We start from the raw sequence: 26,144 nt of genomic DNA, 5'->3' as shown, positions 1-26,144 counted from the left end.
TTTTATGGGGCTCACAGTAATGCGGGTTAATCTGCAAAGAATTTTAAGAACATGCTTCGTGCAGTGGGCTTTGCTGCAGGGGACCCGGGCCTCGCAAGCCGGAAATGAACGTGGGACCCCCTGGCAGGATGCGGCCCGAAGGCCTCTGGCACCTGCCCCGCGTTGCCATCTGTCCTCCCCAACTGTAGAAGTGTGGACCCGGGTGGCTCTGCTTTCCCAGTTTCCAGAATCTTGCCACGTGGCAACTTCAAGTGTCTGTCAGTTAAGTAGTTAGCTAAGATGTGTCACCTTTTAGGGACTCAGGCAGGTTTGAGTGTAAGAAATATGTTAGAGCCCGTGACTGGGGGCGTTGGGAAGTGGAGCTGCTCTCTCCACTCTGCCTTTGGATGCTATACCAGGTCTTGAGCCGTGGTAACTCTAGCCGGTAGCCTATTTCTAGACATTATCTCTGGGCTTGGGACAAGCTTTTCATAAAAGTGTCTTTCCTGCAACACTCAGTTTCCTGGTGACAGTGAGGGACCATACCTCAGCCTAGAGCCTGTCCAGGGACTCTGGGCACTTCTCCCAGAGCTGAGCTCCGGGAGGGACCTTCCTGCAGACCATAGTGCCCCCACACTCAGAGCAGGTCAGGTGACCTTAAACTGCCAGCGAGACTTCCCTGAGCTTTGGGAAGAGCTGCCTGGATAGATTTCACACTGAAGAGCCTCACAGACACTGATGGGGTGTTATAGAGCTAAATGTTGTGGCAACAGAAGTAAGAACCTAATGCCAGCCGTCCTTACCTAGAGAGCAGAGGAACCCACTCCAGGCCCTGCCTACCGTTGGCATTCACTCAGAGATTCCTCAGAATTGGTCCTTTCCTTTTATGAGGCAGAGTTGGCATTTAAGAAAGTTTTACAGCCGGGCAGTGGTGGCGCACACGCCTTTAATGCCAGAGAGGCAGAGGCAGGTGGATCTCTGTGAGTTTGAGACCAGCATGAGTTACAAAGAGAGTTCTAGGACCTCAAGGGATACACAAAGAAAGCCTGTCTTGAAAAACGAAAAGAAGAAGAAAAACAAGAGGAGGAGGAGGAGGAGGAGGAGGAGGGAAAGAAAGAAAAGGAAAAAAAGGAGTTTTATGTAGATTTAAGTGTGGCTATTAAGAGAAGGGGAATGAGGCAAGGGGAGACACCTGGAGCAGGAGCTGGCTTCTCGGGAGTTACTCAGAACAGGAGTTCTAGGCTTTAAATGCCTGCTGTAGGAGAGCCCTCTTCCCCTACAGCGGTACTGGGAAGCTCCAGCTCGGAAGAAAACCAGAGAGTCCGCCTGTCCATCTACCCCAGGCCCACAGGCCTCTCTGCATCCTGCAGAGATATGCCCTGGACCATAGTTAAGGAGCCGCTCCCCCACAAGCTGCGATCATCATGCGGTCATCAGGGCTCTCTAGACAAGCAGAGCTGACAGATGTGTGTGTCAGTGAAGAGATGCAGACACACACACACACACACACACACACACACACACACACACGTATGCGGATGGGTGTTCCTCTAGACAGGAGAGGTGTTTATTTTAGGAATTGACTCACGTGACTGGGGTGGCAAGTCAAGACTGCTGCTGGAGATATGGGAAGAGTTGGTGGTACAGCTAGAGTCTAGAGGTTGGTTTCTGGAAGAAATACCTCTTCTTAGGGAGCTCAGTTTTTGCCTTATAAGCTTAAGTGGGTTGGGTACCCCTTCCCCCAATAATAAGTCTCTTTAAGGCAGTGTCTGGGCAGCTCGGGCCAGGAGTCTGAGTGCTATAGCAACACCATCTAATGCAAAATTCACCATGACATCAGTGAACTTCAGAGCTCATATGCTTCCTGAATGCACACACTGCTTCCCCAGGGTGTTTCTCACGGACTCTTAGTACTGGGTCCTGGACCCTGGAAGCCTGGATGCCACTCCCAAGAGTATGGGACTTCCCTCACCTCCCACTGGGTCAGGAACCAGGAACAATATTGCATGGTACCACCCCTCAGATCCAGTGATAAAGAGGCAGGAGATAAAGACAAGTTTACAGTAGGAAACTAGGGTGCCTTTTGTGCTTAGGGAGCACTGCAGCCCTGTTTCATGTGTGGTTTACTGTTGAACCTTCAGGGCCTCGTAATGGGTGCATGCACCATGTTGGAATAGTTCAGGGCTGTGTCAAATGTCTCCCAACATTCCAAACCAGAGCCCTTGTGTAAACATGTGTGGCAGTGTTGTGAGGTGGGGATCTGTGTGTTGGTGTCTGGTGTCTGAAGCAGAGGCATGTGACAGGGACTTCAGATGCCTAGGGAGGGGGGAGGCCTAAGCAGAGCTGATTGGATGGGGAGCCTTTGGTGAGAAAGAGGAATGGGGAAGCAATGGATCAGCCAAGGAAAGGGAACTTGGAGTATGTATTGAGCAAAACCACGTATACGCCTAACAGCGTGGACTCAAAAATACATACGGCCAAAAACCACATATGCACCTAACAAGGTGACATGGAAATACATACGGCCAGAGTTCTGGGGAGAGACGGAACAGAAGTCAGAGCTCAAGCACACAACTGTAGATTGTGTGTAGACAGCGCTGGTAAAAGTGTGTACTCTGTGGAGGAAGAAATAAAACAAGACTGGGCCTGAACACTTGAAATGAGCACAAATGTACTAAAATCAAAACCTGAAAGGAAAAATTATAAACATAAAAGTGTCAGATCCATGGAGAAAAATGTAAGCAGTCTGTAAAACCTCATTTGCATAAGACATTTTAATATACTTCTGGGAAAACTTGGATATTTAGAAAGACACAATCAATTAGACGATGTCATGGTAAGCTGTAAGTAATATGATCAGAAAACAGGAACCCGAAACATTAAACATGAGCAAAAATGTAATTTCATGTGTATATATGCACATATAGTTATACACATACAAAATACACACCATACATGCCACACACACACCAGACCACACACACATACATACACCATACATGCCACACACACCAGACCACACACACATACATACATACATACATGCCATACATGGCATACATGCCAGACTATACACAGAGAGAGAGAGAGAGAGACCACAAACATGCCACACATGCAGACAGACCTTACATATAAACAAAATATACACACACACACACTTATACATGCACACATGCCACACAAATGCACAGACCTCACACACATACACACAAAGAATTATGTTTACAATAGTGATTACATTATGCCTGTAGGAGTTCACTGATTGGCAAACTGGCTGGCCACATGCTCCCAAGAGCCTTCTGTCTCCATGACCCCAGGGCTGGGATCGCAGGCGTGCACTAACACATAATGGTACCAAGGCTCTGGATGCAGAGCTCCATGCTTGCACGGCAAGCTGTTATCTGCTGGGCCATCTCCCCAGGCCGATTCCTATAATACGTTTGCTTACTATTTAACGTTGGTTTGGGAGTTTTAAATGGAATTTGTTTTATTTTTATTTTTTGACACAGTCTGGCCATGTTGACCATGCTGGCCTTGAACTCCTTGGCTCAAGTGATCCTTCTGCCTCAGCTTCCCAAGTAGCTGTGCTACAGGTGTGTGCTGTTACTCCCAGCTATGGGGCCAAGAGATTTTTAGAGTTTGTGTAAAGACGCATATAGGTGAGAGCTGCTAAGCCTTGTTTTGTTGAGACAGAGTCTCACTGAACCTCAGGCTAGCAACTCCCTCTGAATTACAGGCTGGCCTTGAACTTGCAATTCTCCTGCCTTAGCTTTCTGCCTGCTGGGATTACAGACACGCTTCGTCACACTTGGTGGCTGATACATTTGTGTGATTACTTGTGCAGGTGCATGTCTGTGTGTGCAGCAGCGGACGATTCTGGGTGTCACTCCTTAGGCACTGTCTCCTTTTCTGCCCTCCTGAACCTGGGTCTTTAACTGGTCTAGAAGTAAGCAAAGCTGCCTGACCAGCCAGGCGCAGGGATCTATCCCCTGGCTCTGCCTCCCCAGGGCTGCCATTACAAGCCCGTGCTACAACACCCAACTTTCTCCACGTGGGTTCTGGGTATTGAACTCCAGTCATTGTGCTGGCAAGGTGGGTGTTCCATGGATGACGTCATCTCCTCAGTCCTGTAGATGCATTTTGAAAAGCTGGTGTGTATCTGTTTTACCAAGCAGTGCTGACCTGACCTGATGCGGGCGAAGGAAATAGGGACATAGAACAGAGGTGATGTGCACACAGGAGGGTACTATGACAGGGGAGCACGAACAAACGGGTCACACGTTGAACTCCCTGATGCAGGTGCGGAGAATGAGCTGAGGAGACACGCGCGGCAACTGTGAAGATGCCCGAAGGTTGTCTCTCAAGACCGGTAAATGTTCAAGAAAATATTTTTGACTAGTGGGGAGGGTGGGTTTGCTCTTCCCGAGGAGGCTAGGGCTCTCTGACACAGCAAGGACAGATTGCAGGGCATGGCCTGGTTTCTGGGAGATCCAGAAAGGCATGGAGAGGGTCCATGATCTAACTAATGCTCCTCTCTCTCTCCCTTCTTTCCTCCTGATCCACAAGGTCTCAAGTAGCCCAGGCTGGCTTCAAGCTTGCTGTGTTGCCTAGGAAAACTCTGAACTGAGCACCCACCTCCCTGAGTCCCTGGATTACAGGAGTGCACCACCGTATCTGGTTCCTGGGGTGCTGGGAAGTGGGCCATTACGCTCTAGACTGAGCTACATCTCCACCTCTTGGGAGGTTTTCTTTTCCCACTGGGCTAGGGCTGAGCTGTTCCTGCCTGAGATCTGTTAACAGGCAGAGAGCTCAGATTTGGGTGAACTGGGAAGAAGATCAGGCCAATCACAAACATCTCTGATTTGTATACCCTCTCGTTGCTCTTGGCCCATGTCTGCGACTCTTTCTTGCATGGAATGTGGGAGAAGTCATTTCTGTGGCAGAATCAACTTGGAAAAAATTGGGACAATTTTTCTTCTTCTTGCCAGTATCTCCAACTGTATACAGGAAGAGGTTGGGACTCTCTTCTGCCATCGAGGGCTTAGGAGCTGGCATGCCTGCGACCTGCTGGTTTATCCAGGTCACATCTGTGGTCTGATTTGCCGGTAGGCCCTTGTGAGACCCCTGTGGTGTGTTGACGTCTCTCAGTCAGGCCCCACACTGAGGTGATGATTGTGGGGTTTTGCATGATAGTCCCAATAACCAGCGCTTGCCTGCTGCTGACTGCATAGGCCTATGACCACACCACATTTGACAGGAAAGGATTTTCCCAAGGTAACATAATTTTGCTTCCTTAAACCAGGCTGTTAAAAAAAAAAAAACCAATGTCAGTGTTTCATTTAATGATCAGTAAAAGAGTCAGAGGGTGGCTGCATGGAGCCCTGTCCTGGGCCTGAGGCCCTGCACAGGTGCTAGCTGCCCATCCTGCAGAAGTCACCTCCTCCATGCTCCAGCCCGGGTGTGGCTCTGGAGGCCACCACCACGACCTGCAGCTGGGCTGGGACAGTGTTCCCAAGGAGGGAAAGAAACTACACGACAAGACAGCTACCTCCCCCCTCAGACCAGGCTGCTGTTCCCCCCACCTCCCACTTCAGACCAGGCTGCTGTTCCCCCCACCTCCCACTTCAGACCAGGCTGCTGTTCCCCCCACCTCCCACCTCAGACTAGGCTGCTGTTCCCCTGGGAATCATGTGTCTCTCCTTTGATGGCTAGGGTCATGGCTGCCACAAAAGCTCTCACAAGTGGCGTGATCCAAGGGGACCTCGGGAAATCCTGCCACTGCTCCGTGTGTCCCACCAGGAAGGAGCAGCGCTGAGCCAGGGAACTAGTGGAAAAGCTCCCCTGGGCCAGGAAAAGTAGTTGTGTTCAAGAAGTATCTCTTCAAGGTTTTCTTCACAGATATCCTAGTCACCACAAGTCCACAGCCCTCTCACTGGGACGGAAACTGTGGATCCAGTCTCCAGGGAGAAGGGAAGAACAGGATGCTAGTTCCCTGCACAGAGACCCTCCAGGACTCTCTCCCTTCTTTCTCTGTCCCTGCTTGTTCTGCCCGTTTCTCTCTCTTGTCACCCACTGAGTCAGACATTGCCCGGGCGCTGAGCTGGGGCTTTCCCCCACTTCTTTCTCTCTTTTCCGTCCATCTTTGTCCTCTCGCCCTTTCTGGTTTGTGGCACTCCCCTCCCCCCACTTTCTCCTAAACTCTCTCCACACAGATACACACACAGGGTCTACCGTTTGCACACACGCACGCACGCACGCACACACACACACAGGGTCTACCATTTGCGTGCATGTGTGCACACACACAAGGTCTGCCATTTGCACGTGCACAGACACATACACACACACACGTCTACCATTTTCACGCACACACACATACATGCACAAGGTTTACAGTTTGCGCGCACACACACATACACACATAAGGTCTACCATTTGCACATACACATACATAAACAGGGTCTACCATTTGCATACATGCACACATGTGCATGTACACACATACATACACACACAGGGTCTACCATTTGCAAGCACACACAGAGCCAGGTTCTGCCTGGGTTCTGAGCTGGGGCATTCCTTCTGAAGCTGGGGAAAATAGTGTGTCTTAGGGGCTTGGGAAAGGGGCTCCTGCTGAGCCCAAAGCCTCCCTCGGGGAACTGAGCACACAGGCAGCACACCCTCCACAGGCCACCCTAACCCCTTTCTCTGGAACAGCTCTCTTTAAGGATGGCTCCCCCCACAGGGGAATTCCTGAAGCCAACAGTTGACAAACCCACACACCCTCTGAGGGCTGGGCACCAGATAAAAAGCCCTCCTCAAAGCCAGCCCTTCTGGGGACGGTGTGGGTCCCAGCAGGGCAGACGTGCGGCTGTCACCACCGCCTCTGAAACTGATCCTGCTCCCAGCCCAGGACAGAGGACCAGACGTCCTGCAGGACCTAAGACTGACCCCTGCTGAATGCTGAGGCGTCTGGAGACACCACTCCAGCTGAGGGCAGAGCACGAGGTGGACAGGCAGAGCACCTGTCCCCATCGCTAACTCCTGGGTCTGCCAAGGTCACCTGCACTGAGTCCCCTGCGACAGCACTCCACCGCCCTCTGCACCCAAGAAAAACTGGTTTTCTAAGTTTTTCTGGTTTGTTCTCAGTGCGCAGCGCTGAAGGATCTATTTCTGTCTCTCCTTCAGGAGGGTGAGCTTTGCCAATGACTAATCCCGGTCCTGAAGATTGATACTCTTGTCACCTGCACGCTGGACCCAAGCCCAGCAGGGAAGTGGAGAGATAAGCCCTTGCCTGCAGCTGAAGCTCCAGCCTGCCAGGGCCACCTGCCTTTTGCTACTGCAGAACAACTAGGGGCTGTCATTGCTGCCTAGGCCACCTCTGTCCTCCTGCAGACGCTGACATGGGCTCATCGCAGTGACCACCTGGGGCCCAGACTGCCCTTCGCAGGGAATTAGTAGTGGCTGCCTCTGCAGGCGAGTGGAGCCCCTGGATGGATCTTGGGACCCGAGCCCCTCATGTCTGCCCTGCTGACGCTGTGTGTGGCACTCTTGCTTCTGGGTACCCCCCGTTGTGGCGCCCAACACTGGAAGCCCTGCACAGGTAAGGTGGTCATATGGGGACCTGGGTAGGCCATCTTTTGTGGACTGGGGGGGGGGAGAATGGAGTTGGATATGTGACTTCCTGCTATCGGGTCACTGCATTTGGTAGGATGCTGGCCTCCTAGAGAGCTGGACATGGACAGACGGTGGGGTTATAGGGGACAGGGGCATACAATAGAGGGGACCGCACAGACAGTCACAATAGAAGACATCGCTTGAGCTGCCAGATGTGGGAGGAGTTTCAAGTTTCAAAGAGCTAAGAGCAGCCATGGAGGCTTCGCATGTACTTACCTGCTTGGCTGCCGGGGAAGGCCAAGCACCTGCTTCAGGAATGAAGTCCCCGGCCCTCGGGCTCCTGGCATGGATATGAGCTATCCAACCTGCACTTAGCAAAGCTCTGGGCTGCCACGGGCCTGGCTCTGTCCCCAGTTGAGGGAGAAACACAGGCCCAGCCCCAAACACACCCACAACCCACACCTGGGTTCAGCCTGGAGCTCCTCAGGGTGGGCTCACCGCGGGCCTCCTTCTCTTCTAGAGAGGCCACTTGGGAGCAGTAGTGACCGCAGCACACTGCCCTAGGGGTCCCAACAAGAGGTCCTCTTTATCAAGTCACCATTTATGGAATAAAGAAGCAAGATGGTTAAATCTGGTAGCCAGACCTGCTGGGGGATAGCAAGTTGGTGACTGGGACCCCACAGACAAGTGTGCCGGTTGGCTGTGGTTTCATGTGCATACCTCTTCCTTGGCTGCCAGGATGTGTGAGGTTCCTGCATGCACTGGGTTGCTGTTCTCTGTGACATATCCAGGAGTTGATCCCGCTATCTGGTTTTGGATCACTGGCCTGCATAGATGGTGTCATTTGCTAACCACAAAGCAGTGGCTGGCTGTGAGTCCCAGCAATTGCCAGATCACAGGCCGTTGGTGAAAAGGCCCTGGGGCCCTGATACAGGGCCCCAGCGGGAATCTGAGACGAACAGAAGCCCCTGGATCCCTGGATCCTGTTCTCTGGCAGCCCCACCCACAGAGATGGCTTTGAATGTGGGGCTTCATCAGCTGTGTGGGGCTAAGTCGGTTGTCACCGTGCAAATCCCCTGACTCCAAGCAATACCCCTTCCTATGTGGGGCCACCCCATGCAGGTGAGTGTGTAAGTGTGCCTCAGAAGGACCCTGTGCAGGCCTGACTGGGAGTCGTGAGTGCGACCATGCTTCCGGGGCCGGGATGAGTCATGAACATGTGCCTTCTTGTTCCTTGAGCCTGGAGAGCACTGCCGACCAGCACATGATAATAAAGGTTATTTATAAAGCCCACCCCCTCTCCCCTGGAGTTACATTTCGAATCGTTAAAAGATGACCCAGTTATAAATATGGTGAGCCGGGGAGGAAATGCACATAAAAACCAGGCTGATATTATGTAGCTACATCGTAGGACGCTTGAGAGGCCAGTGAGGGTTTGCCCAGGTTTAAGTCCCTGCGGTTCTACTCTGTGCTGAGCATTGAGCCACTCGGAAGGTCTATGAGGGTCACAGGTGCATGCTCCATTCTGCCTTCCCCTGGCCTGGGCTGCTGTGCCCAGCACATGGGAAGAGGGGGGAAAGCTTCCATGAGCATTCCCAGTCGTCACTCTTGGCTTTAGAGGCGACCCAAGGAGGCCCCTCTTTGCTCTTGTCGTATGTTTTCTGGTGCTTAACGTGCAAATGAGGTGACAAGATGGCGGTCTGGTGTCAGCTGTCCCTGTGGGCTCTAGCAGTCTGTGTCCTGGGGATTTTCGGACTCTCCAGCAGGTGGCCAGCAGTATGGCGCTCAGGGACCCCAGGTCACTGGTCTCAGGCATGGCAGAGGATAGGCCGGGGTGGGGGTTCAGTCATAGAGAGAGGACATTCCATATACCTGGTGAGTGAACTCCCAGGAGGCTGCTGGCTCCTAGTGGGAGCCGACTTCTCTTTCCTCTCTTTGACAGGAAGGTCCCCAGGGGAGTGGGAGGGCAGAGACAGGGGGCCACCTGTCTTCACAGCCTTGGAAGGCAGGAAAGCTTGGTGTGTGGGCAGGAGCAGAGTTCCCAAGGAGCCTTTTCCACACTGGGCACGGTCCAGGCCTGTTGGAGGTTAGAGGCCCCTGGGGTGTTAGGGTTCTCAATTTCCTGGGATTACCACCTGGAAACCTGCTCACTTCCACCCCGCTCTCTCCTGCACGGGCAGAGAAGGGCTCAGGGCTCAGAGGACGCTGGTGTGAGGGTGGAGAGGGACAGAAGACCAGAATGTGGCTGTGGCCAAGAGGGCATGGCATGCTTGCGGCTCTGGAAATGTGGGGGACTTCCAGAGTGGCCCAAGGGGGTGGGAGAGAGAGAGAGAGAGAGAGAGAGAGAGAGAGAGAGAGAGAGAGAGAGAGAACAGAGAGTGGACAAAGAACGTCTGCCATTCGGCTTCTTTCTCCTTGTTACCCTTCCCCCACCCCCAGGCTGTACTCTTTGTTGGTTGGGACATTTGAATAAAGTACTACAGGGGACTGCTCAGGATGCACTATACTTTGGTTATATGCACTATGCTGGCCCCCTCCTCTCTCTGAACAGTCACAATCAACCAAGGGTAGTGAGACTTGGGGATGCAGGGTTCTCTTGCCAGGGACTTATCGGGCTGCCAGCCACCAGCCACACTCCACTGGGGACTCCAGTCAGAGGCGAGACAGTCCGAATCCCGAGGGTCACCTGGAAATGCTCTCAGAATATCCCTGACCCTTGCTTGAGGCAGGAAGAGGGACACTCAAAGGCCAGGAAGAGAAGTTTATTTATGGCAGGGCAAGACATGCGTTGGGGAAAGCAGAGGCATGCTGGGGATTTGGAGTGCTACCAGGCCTTTATAGGAAGCTGCAGGTGGGAGGGTGGGCACCAGCTGGTGGGATGTGACATCACGGAGTTATGCTATATGGTGCCAAAGCTGATGCTGCAACCAACCCCTACAGCACTGTGAGAGAAGGAAGGAAGGAGCTGAGCTCTGGCGCCCCCACAGGACAGGTCAGCAGCAGCTCGAGAGACCACAGCAGGCCTGGCGGGAGCAGACAGGGCTGCAGAGCAGGGACATGCTGGAGCAGGGCTTGCAGCAGACAGGCTTGCAGCAGACAGGCACACAGCAGGAGGATTGGCAGCATGAGGAGGATCCAGAGCAGATGGGTGTGCAGCAGACAGGCTTGCAGCACAGGGTCACACAGCAGGATGGCTGGCAAGGAGAGCAGGTGCAACAAGCTGGCTGGCAGCTAGACTGCTGGCAACATGAGGGTTCACAGGAGCTAGCACAGACAGATTGGCAGCAGGGGCTGGACACACAGCTCACTGGGGTGCAGATGAAGGTCAGGCAGGGGGCTGGGGCACAGCAGCTGGGAACACAACAGCTGGACTGGCAGCAGCTGGGGACACAGCAGCTAGGCTGGCAGCAGCTGGGGGCACAGCAGCTAGGCTCACAGCAGCTCTCTGGGCAGTCATCCACCTGCCAGGAGGAGTTGGTGCAAGCGTCAGAGCAGACAGACATGGTGGAGGCAGCCATGGGGGCAGGTCTGGTAAGAGCTGTGGGTGAGTGAGTGTGTGAGTGAGTGAGTGAGTGTGTGAGTGTGAAGGGCTGGCTGTCAGCTTTTATACCCTGCACACAGAGTGTTGTTGGTGCAGGCAGTCCTTCACAGCGATTCTTTCCTTGTTGGTGTTTGGAACTGGTTCCTTGAGAGCCCTTCTGGGATCAGCCGGAAGATGCCACCTTGCTTGTAAATGCCCTGGCTGTGTGTTGTGCTAAGCCAGACACCTTGGCCTGCTCTACTGATGGGGAGGGGATCTGGGTAGGAGATGGCAGTGGTCAGGGACTGGGGCTGGGCTCCATTATAGGGTGGTCATATCTGTGTTGCTGGAAAGTCCTAACATTTGACTGCACCAAGCTGGCCATGTCTGTCCCCTTTCTCTTTGAAGTTTGCCATCAAGTCCTTGCCGGCGAAGGTGGAACTGACCCTAATGACTGAGGTGGGCTTTCCTTCTCTCATTTTGGCCTGGATAGAGAGACTCATCCTGGGGACTCGGTAGCTTATGGCTAGTCCTCTGCTACACCTTGCTCTGGTGGCGACAGGTCTGAGGCAGGACTGGGGTGGGCCTGGGCCTAAGCAGCAGTTCCTTTTGCTAGTGACTGGAGTACTCCCTGCTCTGGCTTTGATGACCTTTGATATGCGTTAAGGCTGAGGCCGGAGCCTGGTGCCTGGATGCCTTTGAACTTGTGGGGCCCCTGTGCTTCCGTCTTATTCTTGAGGGCTCATTTTCACCACAGCCCAGTCCCTCAGCATCAGCCCCAGAGCTCTGTCCGGGGGCCTCGGGAGGAACTATGGTTGGAACAGGCCTCAGTGGTCACAGTCTATCTCAGAACGGAGAGTTCAGATATTCTCAGAAGGACCTCCTTCATGGGGTGCTGGAACTCGAGACAAGCCCGCAGCAGGACAGGAAACTGGGGGACTCTGTAACTTGCCATGCACCACACATTGGGGATGTAGAGGAAACCAGTCAATCAGGTTGGGGTAGACAGTCCCTGAGCTGATGGTGTTCTGTGTGAGGTGTGTGTGGAGAACCTCTTTGCATGAGCTGTGGTCCTGCCAATGTTCTGTCGTCATGACTACTATAGTTTCAATATGAAATGTCCCTCCAAAGAGGTGTGGTTCCCAGCAGAGGGTGCTGGTGAAGGGTGCCAGCAGTGGGGCACAAGGTGGGCATTGAGAAGCCTTTGAAGGGTTATTGTTGTTTCTTATCTGTCTGTGTCTTTCCTTCCATCTCTCCCTTCCCCCTTCCTGGCAACTATGAATGAGGTAAGAAGCCCTTCATCACCATCTGCTTGTGAGGTACAAGCTTCTCACCTCAGAGTTTGAATTTAGGAACTTGTGATGCCTCTGAGACCATGGGGCCGGCTCAGCCACAGCTGCCAACTCGTTCGCTTCCATTTTAGAGACCTCCAGCTGAGTAGAGCCTGATTCCCAACACCGACACAGAAAAGCGCTTCAGGATGGGCCAGAGTGCAGTTAAGCAAGTATGAAGGATTTAGACAGAGACATTGCATTGTGAGTGTCCCCAGAAAGTCTGCTGAGGTGTCTACAGAGTGGCTGTATATGTGATCCTATGGCTTTCTTTGTGTGTATGTCTGTGTTCATGTGTGTGTGCACAGCGCATGCACGTGCATGTGTGTGCATCTGTGTTTGTGTATGTGTTGTGTAAGTGTGTGTGTGTCGAGGCCAGAGACCACCTTAGATGTTGCTCCTCACACGACATCCACTTTATTTATTTATTTTTATTTTTTATTTTTTTTAATGCAGGGTCTCTCTTTGGCCTATTGCTCACCGATTGAATCTGGTTGGCTGGCTGGGGAGCCCTAATGATCTGACTGGCCTCACCTTCCCAGTGCCAGGATTTTAAAACCATGGGTTGTGGGGATTGAGCTCAGGTCCTTGTGTTTGCACAGCAATCACCTTACCCACTGAGCCTCTCCCCGGAACACAGTCTGAAGATTTCTGTTACCTTCCTGCAGCGTACAGGGTCTAAAGACCCAGCAAAACCTAACACTCACTCAAGCAACACACAAACTGGCTTATTTTCTCTTCTCTTCCACTTGTAAATGAAATTTTAGGGTGGTATTTGAAGCGCACTGCTTAGATTTAGGGACAAACAGGAAGGCAAATACAGCAAACGTGGAGGTCACAAGCATCCTGGCCCTTAGTAAACACCGCTTGTTTCTTGTTTCTGACATCCGTGTCTGACCTGTCTGCAGAGAAACACACATTATCTCACTAGGCAGTTTGAATTTATTAGCTGTTTGAAGGTGTTTGTGTGCGCGCACGTGCCAGAGGACAGTCTCTGCTTTCACTCCCAGGGGCTCTGATCAGGCTGGAGCTCACTAAGCAGTCTAGGCTGGCTAATCAAACTCGGGTCTTCACTCTCCAAAGGGAAGCATTTGATCAACAAGCCATCTTCCTAGCCATTCTGAGGATGGAGGAACTCTAATCTCTGGGTGAGGCTGTCTTTCCCATGTCAGCCCCCCCGCCCAAGTTCCCGTCTTTCTGTGAAGTACTCCACACACCCCACACACAGACCAAGTTATTTCCACAAGCACTTTCTCTCAACAGTGAGGTCCCACTAAAACAAGGACCTGCAGGCTTTATGAATTTGTTTATGGCTGGAGTTTGACAGAGTGATCGTGTCTTTGTGACAGTGTTTACAGCTTGCTCAGACTGCCTGGCCTGAGAGGAGGAGAGGGGAAAGCCACCCAGAGGTCAGGTATACACAGGGGCACTGAGTGTCTCCTGGGGCCCTACGGTCCTCACTGGGGCAGTGAGCTCCTCCCTAGGACAGTGAGCTTCTCCATGGGGCACTAACATCCTCTTTGGAGCACTAAGATCCTCCCTGGGGGCACCAAAGTCCTCCCTTGTGGCACTAAGTTCTTCCCTGGTCACTAAGGTCCTCCCTGGTGCACTAAGATCCTCCCTGGGGGCACTAAGGTCCTCCCTGGTGCACTAAGATCCTCCCTGGGGGCACCAAGGCCCTCTCCGGGGGCACTAAAATCCTTCCTGGGGGCACTAAGATCCTCCCTGGGGGCACCAAGGCCCTCCCTGGGGGCACTAAGATCCTCCCTGGGGGCACTAAGGTCCTCCCTGGGGGCACTAAGATCCTCCCTGGGGGCACTAAGATCCTCCCTGGGGGCACCAAGGTCCTCCCTGGGGGCACTAAGATCCTCCCTGGGGGCACTAAGATCCTCCCTGGGGGCACTAAGGTCCTCCCTGAGGGCACCAAGTCCCTCCCTGGGGGCACTTTCCTCCAGTGTAGGCAGCTCAACTCTCACAGTGGTACTCAGGTGGGTGTCAGGGCAGGGCAGCCACTGTTAACTCAGATGTGGGTAATAGGATAGCCCAGACGAGGAGTCAGGATTGAAGGGGCCGGCACATAGTGGGGTGCTCTCTCCTGGACCCTGATTAGGCACAGGCCACACTCAAACACCTGTTTTCACAGAGAGTCCCTTTATTAAGCAGGGAAGAAAAGAGACCGACTTCTGACTGAGGCAGAAAAACAGCAGCAAATGCCCTTGCAGGTGTGGTAAATTTTTAGGAGGGAAAAGGGGAGGTCTGTGTTAGAATGGTCCAGGATGCGGTGGAATGTTTTAATTGGGCTTGTTAATTAGGGTAGCCAAAAGGGGGCTTTGGATTGCTGGCGTTCAGTACTTTGACAGTCCCAGGAATGAGTCTGGAATAAGAAAGTGTCCCAATAAGGGAATAGACCTTGGTGGCTAGCTTTAGGGATGTCATCTACAGTTTGCAAGGGAGGGGGGAAGGGCAAGGCCTGCCAGTGCCTTGTTTATTATGCCTGGGCCAACTAGAGTCCTTTCGAGGACTGTTGTGGTCTTGTGAGCTCAGGTCTCCCAGAGGCAGGAGGCCTCTGCCTCCTGGGGAGGGAGGAAGGGAAGGAGGGAGAGGCAGAGGTCTTTATCTTTTCATTGTTTAGGGTCCTCTCAGAACCCTCCTCTGAAAGCTGAGCGGTGTGAAGGCAAAGTCCTGCAGAACTGGCCATGGCTGGTTGTGTTAGCTTCTTGTGGTAGCTGTGGTGAACCCCAACACATGTTGCTGAGATTCAGGGTCAGGGCCAGGCAAGCAAAAAGATGGGTGGACAGATGGCAGTTTGGATGGGTCACATCAGCAGTGGGGACGAAGGAGCTGAAGCCCCAGGTGGGCATTCTCCTATCCATCCCTTGACACACGTGGAGTGATTAGATGAAAGGCCAGGACTAGTTACCTCATGTTCTCCTCCCCATGGAGTGACGTGAGGGCGTAGCACCTTTCCTCGGTCTGGTGTGTTGGACGAGCTCTTGGGCCAGGTTTTTGTGATTTGGTTTTAATAGGCACACGTGCTCATGTGTTCCCAACCCACTCTGGCTGGTTCACAGGGATGTACACAAGATGGAGAATCCTCCTGCTTTAGTGTTGACACTCACTATGGCGCCAAACGCTCCTGGTGACGTGGAGGGGATCCAGGGAAAGGTCCAGCCTGCACGCGGCTGCTCCACAGCCTGGAGTCAGTCGGGACAGCAGACCGAGCACCATAGCTGCTGGAGCTGCTGGCTGCCTCTCTCTCTGACTTTGGCGATGGAACGTAGGACACCTGGCTTGGCCTCCAGGCTCACAGCTCCAGGAGAGTGTGGCTTCTCCCTGAAGAGGAGCTAGAGGAGAGACTGCAGAGTTGGCAGGTTTCAGTAACCTGGATGAAGGCTGTGCCTGAAAAGCGAGAGACAGAACAGGAGGTGGCAGGTGGGTGCATGTGCCCTGGAGGCCTCTTGTGGGGGGCAGACACGGCAGCATGGAGAGCGATGGAGGGGAGACAGCTGCTGGGCCTGGAGGGAGTTCATGTGGGAGACACAGCCAGCTCTGCTTATTCCGTGTTGAAAGCCTATGGGTTATTTGCGTTCTAAGCTGAGGAGGTAGCCTACAGAGTGAGGGGAGATTTGAGGGCCCGTGCTGGCCCCTGGGATCTGAGTTCCCCTAGTACAGGGTGAGTTGTCTGCTTTCTCTTGTGAGGGACTGAGCCCGCTCTCTCTTCCGAGGGACCAGGTTCTTAGCAGCTGCCTCTGTTGGTCCCTCCAGAGACAGGCTTGCGGCGGACAGGCACGCAGCAGGCTGGCTGGCAGCTAGATTGCTGGTATCAGACCTTTGGCACCAGACATACGTCCACCCACCCTGAAGGTCTGCTTGTCCTTGCCAGATGACTCCTGGGAAAGAGGCTGACCCAGAGGGGTAGATAGGGGCTGCCTATGATCAGGACCCTCTATCATAGGTGTGAGAGTGATGGCCCAGGACAAGCTGGGGAAGGTGGAGGGCCCTGCTGCCCTGCTTCCTGTTCCCCCATTGGGACTTGACGCTGGTTCCACTGGAGTTCAGAGAGGAAGAATGAGGCGTGGCTAAGGTCAAGGAAAGTGTTTATTAGGGTTCTGAGGAGCCTTCCAGTGAGAGGGCACCTGATAATTTCCCACAGAGAAGTCCTCTGACCCCTGGACTGTGGTGCAGGAATCCTAGGTTGTGACCAGGATCTCAGGCCGGGTAATGGCTGAGAGCAAGACAGGATCCTCTGTTGTTTGGTGAATGATACTCAAGCTTAGGCAGGGCTTACATCTGAGGCAGTCCAGGGACTAGGGGGAGAGGGGACGGATCCCCAGGAAATGGACCCATCAGCAACTGGACTTCTGGCCCGAGGAGAGGCCACAGCAGGCTTGGCGGGAGCACGCAGGGCTGCAGATCAGGGACATGCTGGAGCAGGGCTTGCAGCAGCTGGGCTGGCAGGACGAGGCACAGCAGGAGGAGCTGGGCACACAGCAGGCAGGTCTGCACACAGGGCGGCAGAGCAGGGACACGCTGGAGCAGGGCTTGCAGCAGACAGGCTTGCAGCAGACAGGCACACAGCAGGAGGATTGACAACATGAGGGCTGGCAGCTAGACTGCTGGCAGCATGAGGAGGATCCAGAGCAGATGGGTGTGCAGCAGATAGGCTTGCAGCAAAGGGTCACACAACAAGGTGAGGAGGTGCAGCATGAGGGCTGGCAGCTAGACTGCTGGCAGCAGGAGGATCCAGAACAGGGTGTGCAGCAGACAGGCTTGCAACAGACAGGCACACAGCAGGACTGTTGGCAAGGGGAGCAGGTGCAGCATGAGGGCTGGCAGCTAGACTGCTGGCAGCATGAGGGTGTGCAGCAGCTGCTGCAGGCAGATTGGCAGCAGGGGCTGGACCCACAGCTCACTGGGGTGCAGATGAGGGTCAGGCAGGGGGCTGGGGCACAACAGCTGGGCTGGCAGCAGCTGGGGACACAACAGCTGGGCTGGCAACAGCTGGGGACACAACAGCTGGGCTGGCAACAGCTGGGGGCACAGCAGCTAGGCTCACAGCAGCTCTCTGGGCAGTCCTCAATCTGCCAGGAGGACTCAGTACAGGGCTCAGAGCAGATGGACATGGTGGAGGCGGCCATGGCTGAGTGGAGGGTTGAGGGTGAGGTGAGAAGGTGTTGAATGAGTGAGTGAGGTGGGAAGGTGGGTACCACTTATATATCTCTCAAGGGTTTGTATATGTTTGTGTTGTCCTAGCTGCAGTTCCTTGTTGATGTTGATGATGATGTAAGGACACCCATCAATCAAGTGGCCATGACCTGTAGCTCTGCCCATAGAACTTTCAGATAGAGCAGGGCAGGCGTCATTTCCTCTCCAGGGAGGGTCAGTTCCCTGTTGTCTGCCATGGCCACCTCTTGAGGCCCCTAGCTCTGGATCCCTGCTTCAGCCCTTGATTGAGTCATCAGCACATTTTAATCTTATTTTATAGCCACTTTATTTGGGGATGACGGTCAGAGCGCTGTGTTCATTTTCTTTATCAACAATACTAGTGTTTTTTTTTATATAAAAGATTTATTTATTATGTATACAGTATTCTGTCTGCATGTATGCCTGCAGGCCAGAAGAGGGCACCAGATCTCATTACAGATGGTTGTGAGCCACCATGTGGTTGCTGGGAATTGAACTCAAGACCTCTGGAAGAACAACCAGTGCTCTTAACTGCTGAACCATTTCTCCAGCCCCAACAATACTAGTGTTAATAGTTCTTGCTTTGATTTAGGAATTATTCCAAGTTAGTCTATAAATATCAACTCACTAAGCCCTGCGACCTTGAGAGGGAGACGATTTCATTATTCCTAGATGAGGGAAACTGAGACACAAACAAGAGCTTGTAGAAGAGTCTGTCAGGCAGCTCAGACACCAGAACATGGGTACTTCCATCCTGTGTTCGTATTTGCGTGGCGGGGGAGAGGGGGCGAGCCAGGACACCCGTCACCCCAGTAGGAATGATTTCTACTGGTCGGGGCTAGAGCTGAAAGGCATGGTGGAGCTGCTTAGGGCAGGGCAGGGGAGTTGTCACTGCGCTCCCAGGACTGGGGGGGGGAGGGGGTTGAAAGGGGGACAGGCTGATATGAAGATGACACAGCAGAGGCTTCAGGGATTCGCTCTGGAAATAATGCCTACTACTACCTACAGCATGAGGACCCAGGTTGACTGACATACAGTAAGAGGAAGGAGGTTGTTTAGAAGGGATGTTGGAGTTTGACTGTGTTCTCAGATGCAGGAGGCTTTCTACTGAAAATTGAGCAAAAACACCCATAAACATAAGAATAAATAAATAAAATGTGTAAAAAGATATCTTTCATCTAAAAGGAGGATGGTTTTGCAGAGTCTGGTTGTGGGGGCATGCAAGATACAAGAATGAGTTGGCATTAAAGCTTGCACCAATGTTCTAGAGCAAAGCCTGTGGGCCCAGGCAATATGTAGCAGGCTTGCCCTGAACATTCTTGGTACTGCAAAGGTGAAGCTTTCGTTACAGTGGAGACCCCAAGATGGCGGAGGAGCCAGGAACATGGAGTGCCTGCTAAGGAGAAATGTGCAGACACAGGGTGGGGGCTGACCTGAGAGAGAGAGAGAGAGGCTGTGTGTGCGGCAGGCATCAGAGCTAGGGGGCAGGGTTGCCAAGCTTGTTGGAGCCTAGATGATGTCATCATGAGCCCAAGATGCCTGATATGGAGCTGTGGTGTTTAATATGTACTCTGCTGGTGTCCGGTCTTCCTTCGGTGTCGTCTTTCCGCATCATCCTCCCCTTCTGCAATGTGAATGCTCACTGTGTCTGTGTACACTATGAACATGTGACTTATTTATTTACTTACTTTTCAGAGCTCACAATGAGAGCTGCTGCCTTGAGTCAGAGGAGACCTAACAAACGCCTCTGAATCATGTTAGAACTGTTGAGATTATGAAGGCCCTTAGAGATAGACCAAACACATTTTGACTCAGGAGATAGCAACAAGTATATGTGGCAGAGTGTTTTGGATCCAAGGTGGAGCATTCCTACAGGTTTAGAGGTCTGAACACTGGGTCCCAACTAAGGCTTGGATGTGCAGATACTCTTGGTGGGTGAAGATTCAGGTCAAATGTCTTTCTAAGAAGAGCACTGTGTGGTTAGGGCCAGACGTCACCTCCAAAGCCAAAGGCTGACCCTGTGTCTGTGCTAGGAAATAGAGCAAGACCCTGTAAAAGAACTTTAGGGTGCCCTTTACTTCCCAGGGGTGTGTCTGTTGGTTCATACAGTAACTGTGTCTCTTTTGAGGAATCTCCAATGTGCCCTGGAGATCTGGTATCTGTTCTACCCTCCACCCCACCGGGAATGCAGATGGGCTCCAAACTCCCCACACATGCTAATACTTGCCTTCCTTTTTAAACACTGCTACCAGCCCCCAAAGTGGGACACGGTGCATCTCACTGTGATAGCTTCTCTTTAATGAACTTGGCCATTCGTGTGTCTTCCCTGGAGAAATTAAGAGTTCAGTCTTCGGCCTGCTTGGTGATGGTGTGTCCTTTTGTTGTAGGAATTCTTCCCATAGTATGAACATTGGCTATTTGTGTGTCTTCCCTGGAGAAATGAGCGTTCAGTCTTCAGCCTGCTTGGTGCTGGCTTGTCCTTTTGCTGTAATAATTCTTTCCACATTCTAGTTATTAACTTTATCAGATACACCGCTTGTCAGTATCTTCCTTCCTGTAAGCTTTCTGGTCCTACCCTCCGCATCTCTCTTGTGCAGTCTCTGTGTGCCTCTGTGTTTCCCCCACTGTCTCATCCTTCCTTCCCTTTCTCCATCCGCACTTCTGATGGATGGTGCTGTCTTCTGAGGATAGGATCCAACACTGTGTGTGTGTGAGGGGCGTGGGAGGGAGAACAACTTGTCTCTGTCTATCCTCTCTACCATATTGGTTTAGGATTGAGCTCAGGTCATCAGGGTTGGGCTCATGTGCCTTTCCTTGCTGTGCCATCTCACCAACACTTAAATTCTTCTTCTTCTTTTCAAACTCATCTGTTTTTGATGGAATAATTTCTGTTTGATGGAATGATATTTCTTCCTTCTTGCATCTGCTATCGGGTTTGTCCAATGTGTATTTAAATTTCAGCTATTGTACATCTCAGTTTTAGAACTTCCTTTGTTTGATTAATTCCACGTCCTTCCTGGGAGTCTCTACCTATTCACTCATGAAGATAATATTTTTCTTTGATCTTTGGGCTTAGAACAGCTGCTGTGGTCACTGCCCGTCTCTGTAATGAGATCATGCCGGATTCTTTCTGTTGGTTGCTTTTACTTATAAAGGTGATTTATATCACAAAATCTCTTATATCTGGTTACTTATGAAATACATTTGGAGACTCTGGGTTCTATTATCTTCTTGTGACTACGAGTTTTGTTCAAGTAGAGAGCCAGCTAGTTGGTTATTTTGAGCTTGTGTAGATCTGTTTTTAAACTCTGTGGGGGTACAAATGTGGAAAATCCACCCAGCCTCCACTCAAGATCCCACCTTTCCTGATGGTACTTGTGGCTCACTGCTAAACACATCAAAAGGAGGACCAGCTGTGCTCCCTGTGAACCTATATTGACTTTACCTGCTTTCCAAGGGTGTGGCTGGTCCAACCTACCTTCACCCAGGACACAGATGGTTGAGGACACTCATTATATTCAGCCTTCTAGACCACAGGAGAAGAACAATCTCTGTGGTTGTAGGAGGACTGTCATCCCACAGGGCAGGACTGTTGTCCGACAGGGAAGTTATCTGAACTCCTGGACTTCTAGAAGCCCATGTAAGGAAATCAGGAATTCATGGGGCATTGACAAATCCACACAGTACCGGGAGAGGATGGCTTGGGAGCCTAATGTAGCAGCAGCCAGAGAGCTGCATTAGTCATGGAGTTGGGCAAGCAAGAGCATGGACAACAGCAAAGCCAACCTGGGAGGCCAGAGGAAGCAAACAAGGAAGACCAGATGCATTCTGGGTTTCTGGGACACTGGGCTGGGTATAAAAGCCACCCTGGGCAGGAGCTCCAGTCATTCCCACCCTCCTACAGACCAGCCAGCCTCCACTATGTGCCACACCAGCTGCTCCTCAGGTTGCCAGCCTGCCTGCTGTGTGTCCAGCCCCTGCCAGCCCTCCTGCTGTGTGTCCAGCCCCTGCCAGCCATCCTGCTGCAAGCCTGTTATCTGCATTCCTGTGAGATACCAGGCCACCTGCTGTGTGCCCATGAGCTGCAGACCCACTGTGTGCATGACTCCCTCCTGCCAGTCCTCTGTGTGTGTGCCTGTGAGCTGCCGGCCTGTCTGTGTGACCTCCTCCTGTCAATCATCCGGGTGCTGCCAGCCCTCCTGCCCCACCCTGGTCTGCAGACCCTCCTGCTGCTGACCAGTGTCTCCAAACCAGCTTCTGCCATTGCAGATGGGACACATCTATTCCTCTCCCTCTGTGGCGGTGGCTCTGTACCTGAAATAGGTTGGAAGCACACATAGCTCGCCCTGGAACTTGGGAGAGAACACAGCAGAATGACAGAGATACCTTTCCCTCTGCCGTTCTCTACGGATGTCCTGGCTCCAGGATCCTTCTTTTATCCATGTGCCAAATAAAGTAACTTCTCTAGTCATCTGCGCATTTCTGTCCTGGTTCTTGTCTGTCTTTCCTGGCTTCGTTGGCACCAGGAGGCAGGGAAGATCAGGGGTGTCTATGATGCAGCCTCACCACGGTTCCTTAGAAGGAAGCATGCAGGGTGGAGACATGGTTGATGGGTGGGTGGGTTTATGCATCTGGCATCCCTGTGATGGACTCACTGTACCACACTGCAGTGTCTGCTCATGCTTGCATTTCCCATGGCACATGAAGCAGGAGCTCGTGCATGGCGAGGCCTACAGTGTTTATGAATGGTTTTCTGTTTCCTCTGGGGATGTCCTGTGTCCCAGGTCACAGTGACTTTCTTCCTACTGGGCAGCTTTGAGGTGTTTGAATTTCATTTATACAAACTGTTGTGTGTTGGGAGCAGTGAGACCCCAGATCCTGAATTTCTTGTAATTCCCTGATCTGAGTGCCTACAGCTGCTCTGAGCACGAGACCTTCAGGAGTTCCTGATGGCATGAGAGTGGTTTCTGGTGGGTTTGGCTGGGGCGTGGCTATCTCTATATAATCTGCCCCTGAACACAATAAAGGGGGAATTCTTGGGGAATTCAAGGATGACCCGTGTTGTTGTCTCTCTGTCTGTGTGTGTCTGTGTATTTTAACCTCCAGCCCCTTGCCCGAAGCTCGGTAACTGGGTGCCAGCGCACAGAGCGCAGACACGGGGGCACTGTGCGCTGCAGTTGTGTTCCAAATCACTTTCTCAGATCTGGAGAAATTTATGCCCATTTTCTTACTGTTGATTAATTACAATATGACATTCACATTTCTAGTCACTTCCTACAAAGCAGCTAGTACACTCTTGCCCCACTAACTTCTTGGGTGGCCCCTGCTGAAACCACATGCGTACCATTCTGTGTCTTTTTGCATCGTGGTGTGGGTCACTACTGCATGTTCTAACACGTGCTTTCTCTTTCAGAAGGTTTTCAATGATCGTGTTAGGTTCTCTGTCTCTCTTCCTGGGACAAAACATCCAATGAAAGTAACCCGAAGGAAGGATTTATGTTGGCTTACGGTTTGAGGGTGCAGTCCTTCATGATGGGGCAGTCACGGTGACAAGGGGCTGAGGTGGCTGATGACATCGCATCTTCAGTCAGGAAGTGGAGAGTGAGGCACGCAGGCTCGGTTCACTTCCTCCTCTTTATTTGTTCTGGAATCCTGGCCCATAGAATAGTGCTTGCGCTGCTGACCCTTAGGGGAGTCCTTTCTCCTCTGTGAAGTCTTCGTGGAAATATAATCATCAGTGTACCCAGAAGTACGTTTCTATGGTGACCTTAAATTCTGTTATGTTAACAATGGAGACGGGCCAGCACAGTTATAGTTTTGGGGAAGGTTTCCCTCTGGGGAAGTGTTGATGGCTGCTTCCATTGGCTGGTTCTATGCCCCGTGTCTACAGTCTGTAGTGACTGTTCCTTGTGGAGGTTTCTGAGACAGGCAGGCATGGGGGTTGCATCCTCTACTGCATCCCATGACATCATCCTGGACCTGTGGTCCTAGAGTTCTCTCTCTTGACTGCCTTGACATTTTTCTTTATTTTCTGCAGGCTGGCCATCAGACATCAATTGCAAATGTTTTATCCCTTAGCATCCAAGGTCATCAGGGATCCGCTGTGCTATTTAAATAAGTGCTTTTCCCCAAACCTGACTAACTGCCCCGCACAGACAACACACTCCATGCACCTACGGTGTGCTTACACACCCAGGTTGCTCTCAGACCCATGCAACACACATATAATCTTGTACTCAAACCCTCACGAACATAAAGGATACACATGAAAAAACAATCACACGCCCGTGTGTGAATGTTCACTCATACCAATATACTCAGGTACTCGTACTTAAACACACATTCCCACACCCACGTGTTTTAGTACACACACACACACATTCACACTTCTCCGCATGTGTGCGTGCTTCTGCAGACGCACAGCCATGTTTGTCTCGGTGCATGCACGGCCTTTCACCCAGGCACTCCTGTGCATCATTCTGGTCTCTCATCTGAGAGGTGGAAGTGAAGAATGTCTCTCTGCTACCCAGAGGCACAGGCAGAGGCCCCGCCAGTCCTGCAGCGTTGACTTTTCTCATAACTGTGGCACAATAAAGGACAGAACACTTAAAAGGGACAGGTTTGACTTGGCTCATTTCTCCTTCTAGAGCCTTTGATGGGTAGGGTCTGGCCAATTTCCCGTTGTCCTAGGATGAAGCGGTTGGCTTCCCTTTAATGGCGTTAATCCCTTTAACAAGAACACCCTCCTCAGCCCTGGCTTTCTGATTGCTTCCTTTCTGTCTGGGCTGCATGGTTTTTGAATCATCTGCTCTGCTTTTAGCTCTTGATTTTCAGTGTAAATCTGTCTAAAAGCCCCCAGCAATAACCAAGCCACTGTGCAAATTCTTTTCTGTTTTGAAATTTATTACACATGGTTGATTTAGCCACCACGATAAGCCCAGCCTCACGTAGTACTTCTGGGTATAGAGAAATTCTCTTGCAGAATATCCCATGGAGGTCTCTGGTCAGTTCCCAACAGCATCCTGAAAGTTGATGAGCACATCCTTCTGTCGAATTTCTATGGTGTTCTGGTCTTGAGTTCTCACCTGGATGCCTCACTAGTTCTTTGGATAGCCTTTGAGCTACAGCATAAGCAGCTATAGCATATAAAGTCCCTAGGTCAAAACTCCTACACCATCTGTCCAGACACCAGTCAAAGGCCTAAGAACCACAAGAGTCAGGGCTAGTCGCAGCAGTATCCTGCCTTCTCTGGCCAGTTTTCTGTATCAGTTATTTTTGTATACCTGTGTTGAATAAAGTAACTTAAAGGACTGAGGGAGGTTTTTAGCTCTTGGGTTCAGAGAGTTCAGTCTGCCATGGGGGAACACAACATTTACACTGGGTCACAGGAGAGAGGCGAATGCTTGTAACTAGCTTTCTTCTTTGTCCACTTCTATCCTAGCCCACTGGAGGGAGCCACCTCCTTCAAACACAGTCCAGACTCTCAGTTAATTCTCCCTAGAAATACTCATGGCATGCTGGAGATGTACCTCTGTACCTAGGAGATTCTAAACCTATTCAAATTGATAGTGAAGATGGACCTTCTTACTATATATGGTCCCTCCATAGCATTGGCTGGCCCTCAGGCCTCTCCACGCCTCCTTCTGTGTGCTAGGATCTGGGGGTGGGGTCCTGAGGAGAGTTCAGAACAAGGGAAAGCAGAAAAAGAATGAGAGTCAAATACTTGGATCTCGCAGGGAGCTCTAGTTTTCTTTAAAACTGCGAGGAGAGACAAGGAGACTAGGAAGCTGGAGTTTGAGCCGTGTCCCAATACCACAGTGAGGGGCCTGGAGAGACGAGACTGTTCTCATGCAGGAGGTCCAGGGTTTGAGAGCCTGAAAAGGAGAGGTCAGCAGCAGGCAGATGAGTTAGAAGTGAGGAGCTGGTAGGGAGAGGTAGGCAGAGCGCTGGCAGCAACCTGAGGACTGGCAGCTTACAGACTCACCACAGGTCAGTTGGCAGGAGGCAGACACAGGGCACAGGGTCCATTTCAATAGAGCCTATTGGCGGGTGTGTGTATGTCTGTGGCAGCACTTCTCACAGCCTTGGGAGGGCAGCAGGCAGGGATGAGGCAGCACAGAGGAACGGGACAGACAGCAGGTGGCCTGAGGAACAGTTCATGTGGTACAGGTGGCTGGGACTAGGGAAGGCTTTGGTGGAAAAGGGAACAGGATTTTGTAGCATATGGTCACATGTAGACATACAGTCCTGGACACACATGTATGATTATGTATGCATTCACACTCAGACATACACATTCACAAACTCTGAACCCCGACACACACACACACACACACACACACACACACACACACACTGGAAGAGCGAGCTGCCCTCCATGCCTGCTTCTCTCTGCTCTCTGACTCCAGCTGAGGCTCATGGGAGGGCTCTCCCTGTGTTCAGCCCCCCACATTCTGCAAGCCCTTCCTAACCCTGGGAGAAGTGTGATCTCTGTGGGTGTGTAAGGCCTGTCA

At 51.9% G+C, this 26,144-nt stretch overlaps 3 protein-coding genes across 7 annotated transcripts in view; 2 read left to right on the top strand and 1 right to left on the bottom strand.

Moving 5' to 3' along the window:
- Positions 1-4,160: 4,160 nt before the first annotated feature.
- Tspear (thrombospondin type laminin G domain and EAR repeats) overlaps positions 4,161-26,144 on the top strand; it is a 147,957-nt gene continuing 125,973 nt past the window's right edge. For both annotated transcript variants that reach the window (XM_050141940.1, XM_050141948.1), the window contains exons 1-2: positions 4,161-4,348; positions 7,168-7,582. In XM_050141940.1, coding sequence (XP_049997897.1) covers positions 7,498-7,582 — 85 coding nt within the window. In that variant the 5' untranslated portion in view covers positions 4,161-4,348; positions 7,168-7,497. The remainder of the gene's footprint in view (positions 4,349-7,167; positions 7,583-26,144) is intronic.
- LOC126501340 (keratin-associated protein 10-2) lies at positions 16,794-17,585 on the bottom strand. 4 transcript variants are annotated; one of them, XM_050141972.1, is made up of 2 exons: positions 17,450-17,585; positions 16,794-17,389 (listed from the first exon to the last, which is right to left on the bottom strand). In XM_050141972.1, the coding sequence occupies exons 1-2, from the start codon at positions 17,583-17,585 to the stop codon at positions 16,794-16,796; spliced, it is 732 nt and encodes a 243-aa protein (XP_049997929.1). The 4 variants fall into 4 exon arrangements, with proteins under 4 accessions (XP_049997929.1, XP_049997935.1, XP_049997944.1 ...); XM_050141978.1 differs by having other exon boundaries at positions 17,465-17,585; XM_050141987.1 differs by having other exon boundaries at positions 17,480-17,585.
- On the top strand, positions 21,553-21,867 carry LOC126500024 (keratin-associated protein 12-1-like). Its single transcript, XM_050139626.1, has one exon. The coding sequence runs from the start codon at positions 21,553-21,555 to the stop codon at positions 21,865-21,867; it is 315 nt and encodes a 104-aa protein (XP_049995583.1).

The sequence above is a fragment of the Alexandromys fortis genome, unplaced genomic scaffold (assembly GCF_014885135.2).
Source record: "Alexandromys fortis isolate MF-2015 unplaced genomic scaffold, M_Fortis_MF-2015_v1.1 scaffold_9, whole genome shotgun sequence".
NCBI classification, from domain to species: Eukaryota; Metazoa; Chordata; class Mammalia; order Rodentia; family Cricetidae; genus Alexandromys; species Alexandromys fortis.
The sequence above is the reverse complement of the archived record's forward strand: the minus strand, read 5'-3'. Positions and strand labels throughout refer to the sequence as shown.

Bases quoted from the DNA above. Each gene is read 5' to 3' on its own strand.
- LOC126501340 (XM_050141961.1), bottom strand. From the start codon at position 17,585: ATGGCCGCCTCCACCATGTCCATCTGCTCTGAGCCCTGTACTGAGTCC.
- LOC126500024 (XM_050139626.1), top strand. From the start codon at position 21,553: ATGTGCCACACCAGCTGCTCCTCAGGTTGCCAGCCTGCCTGCTGTGTG.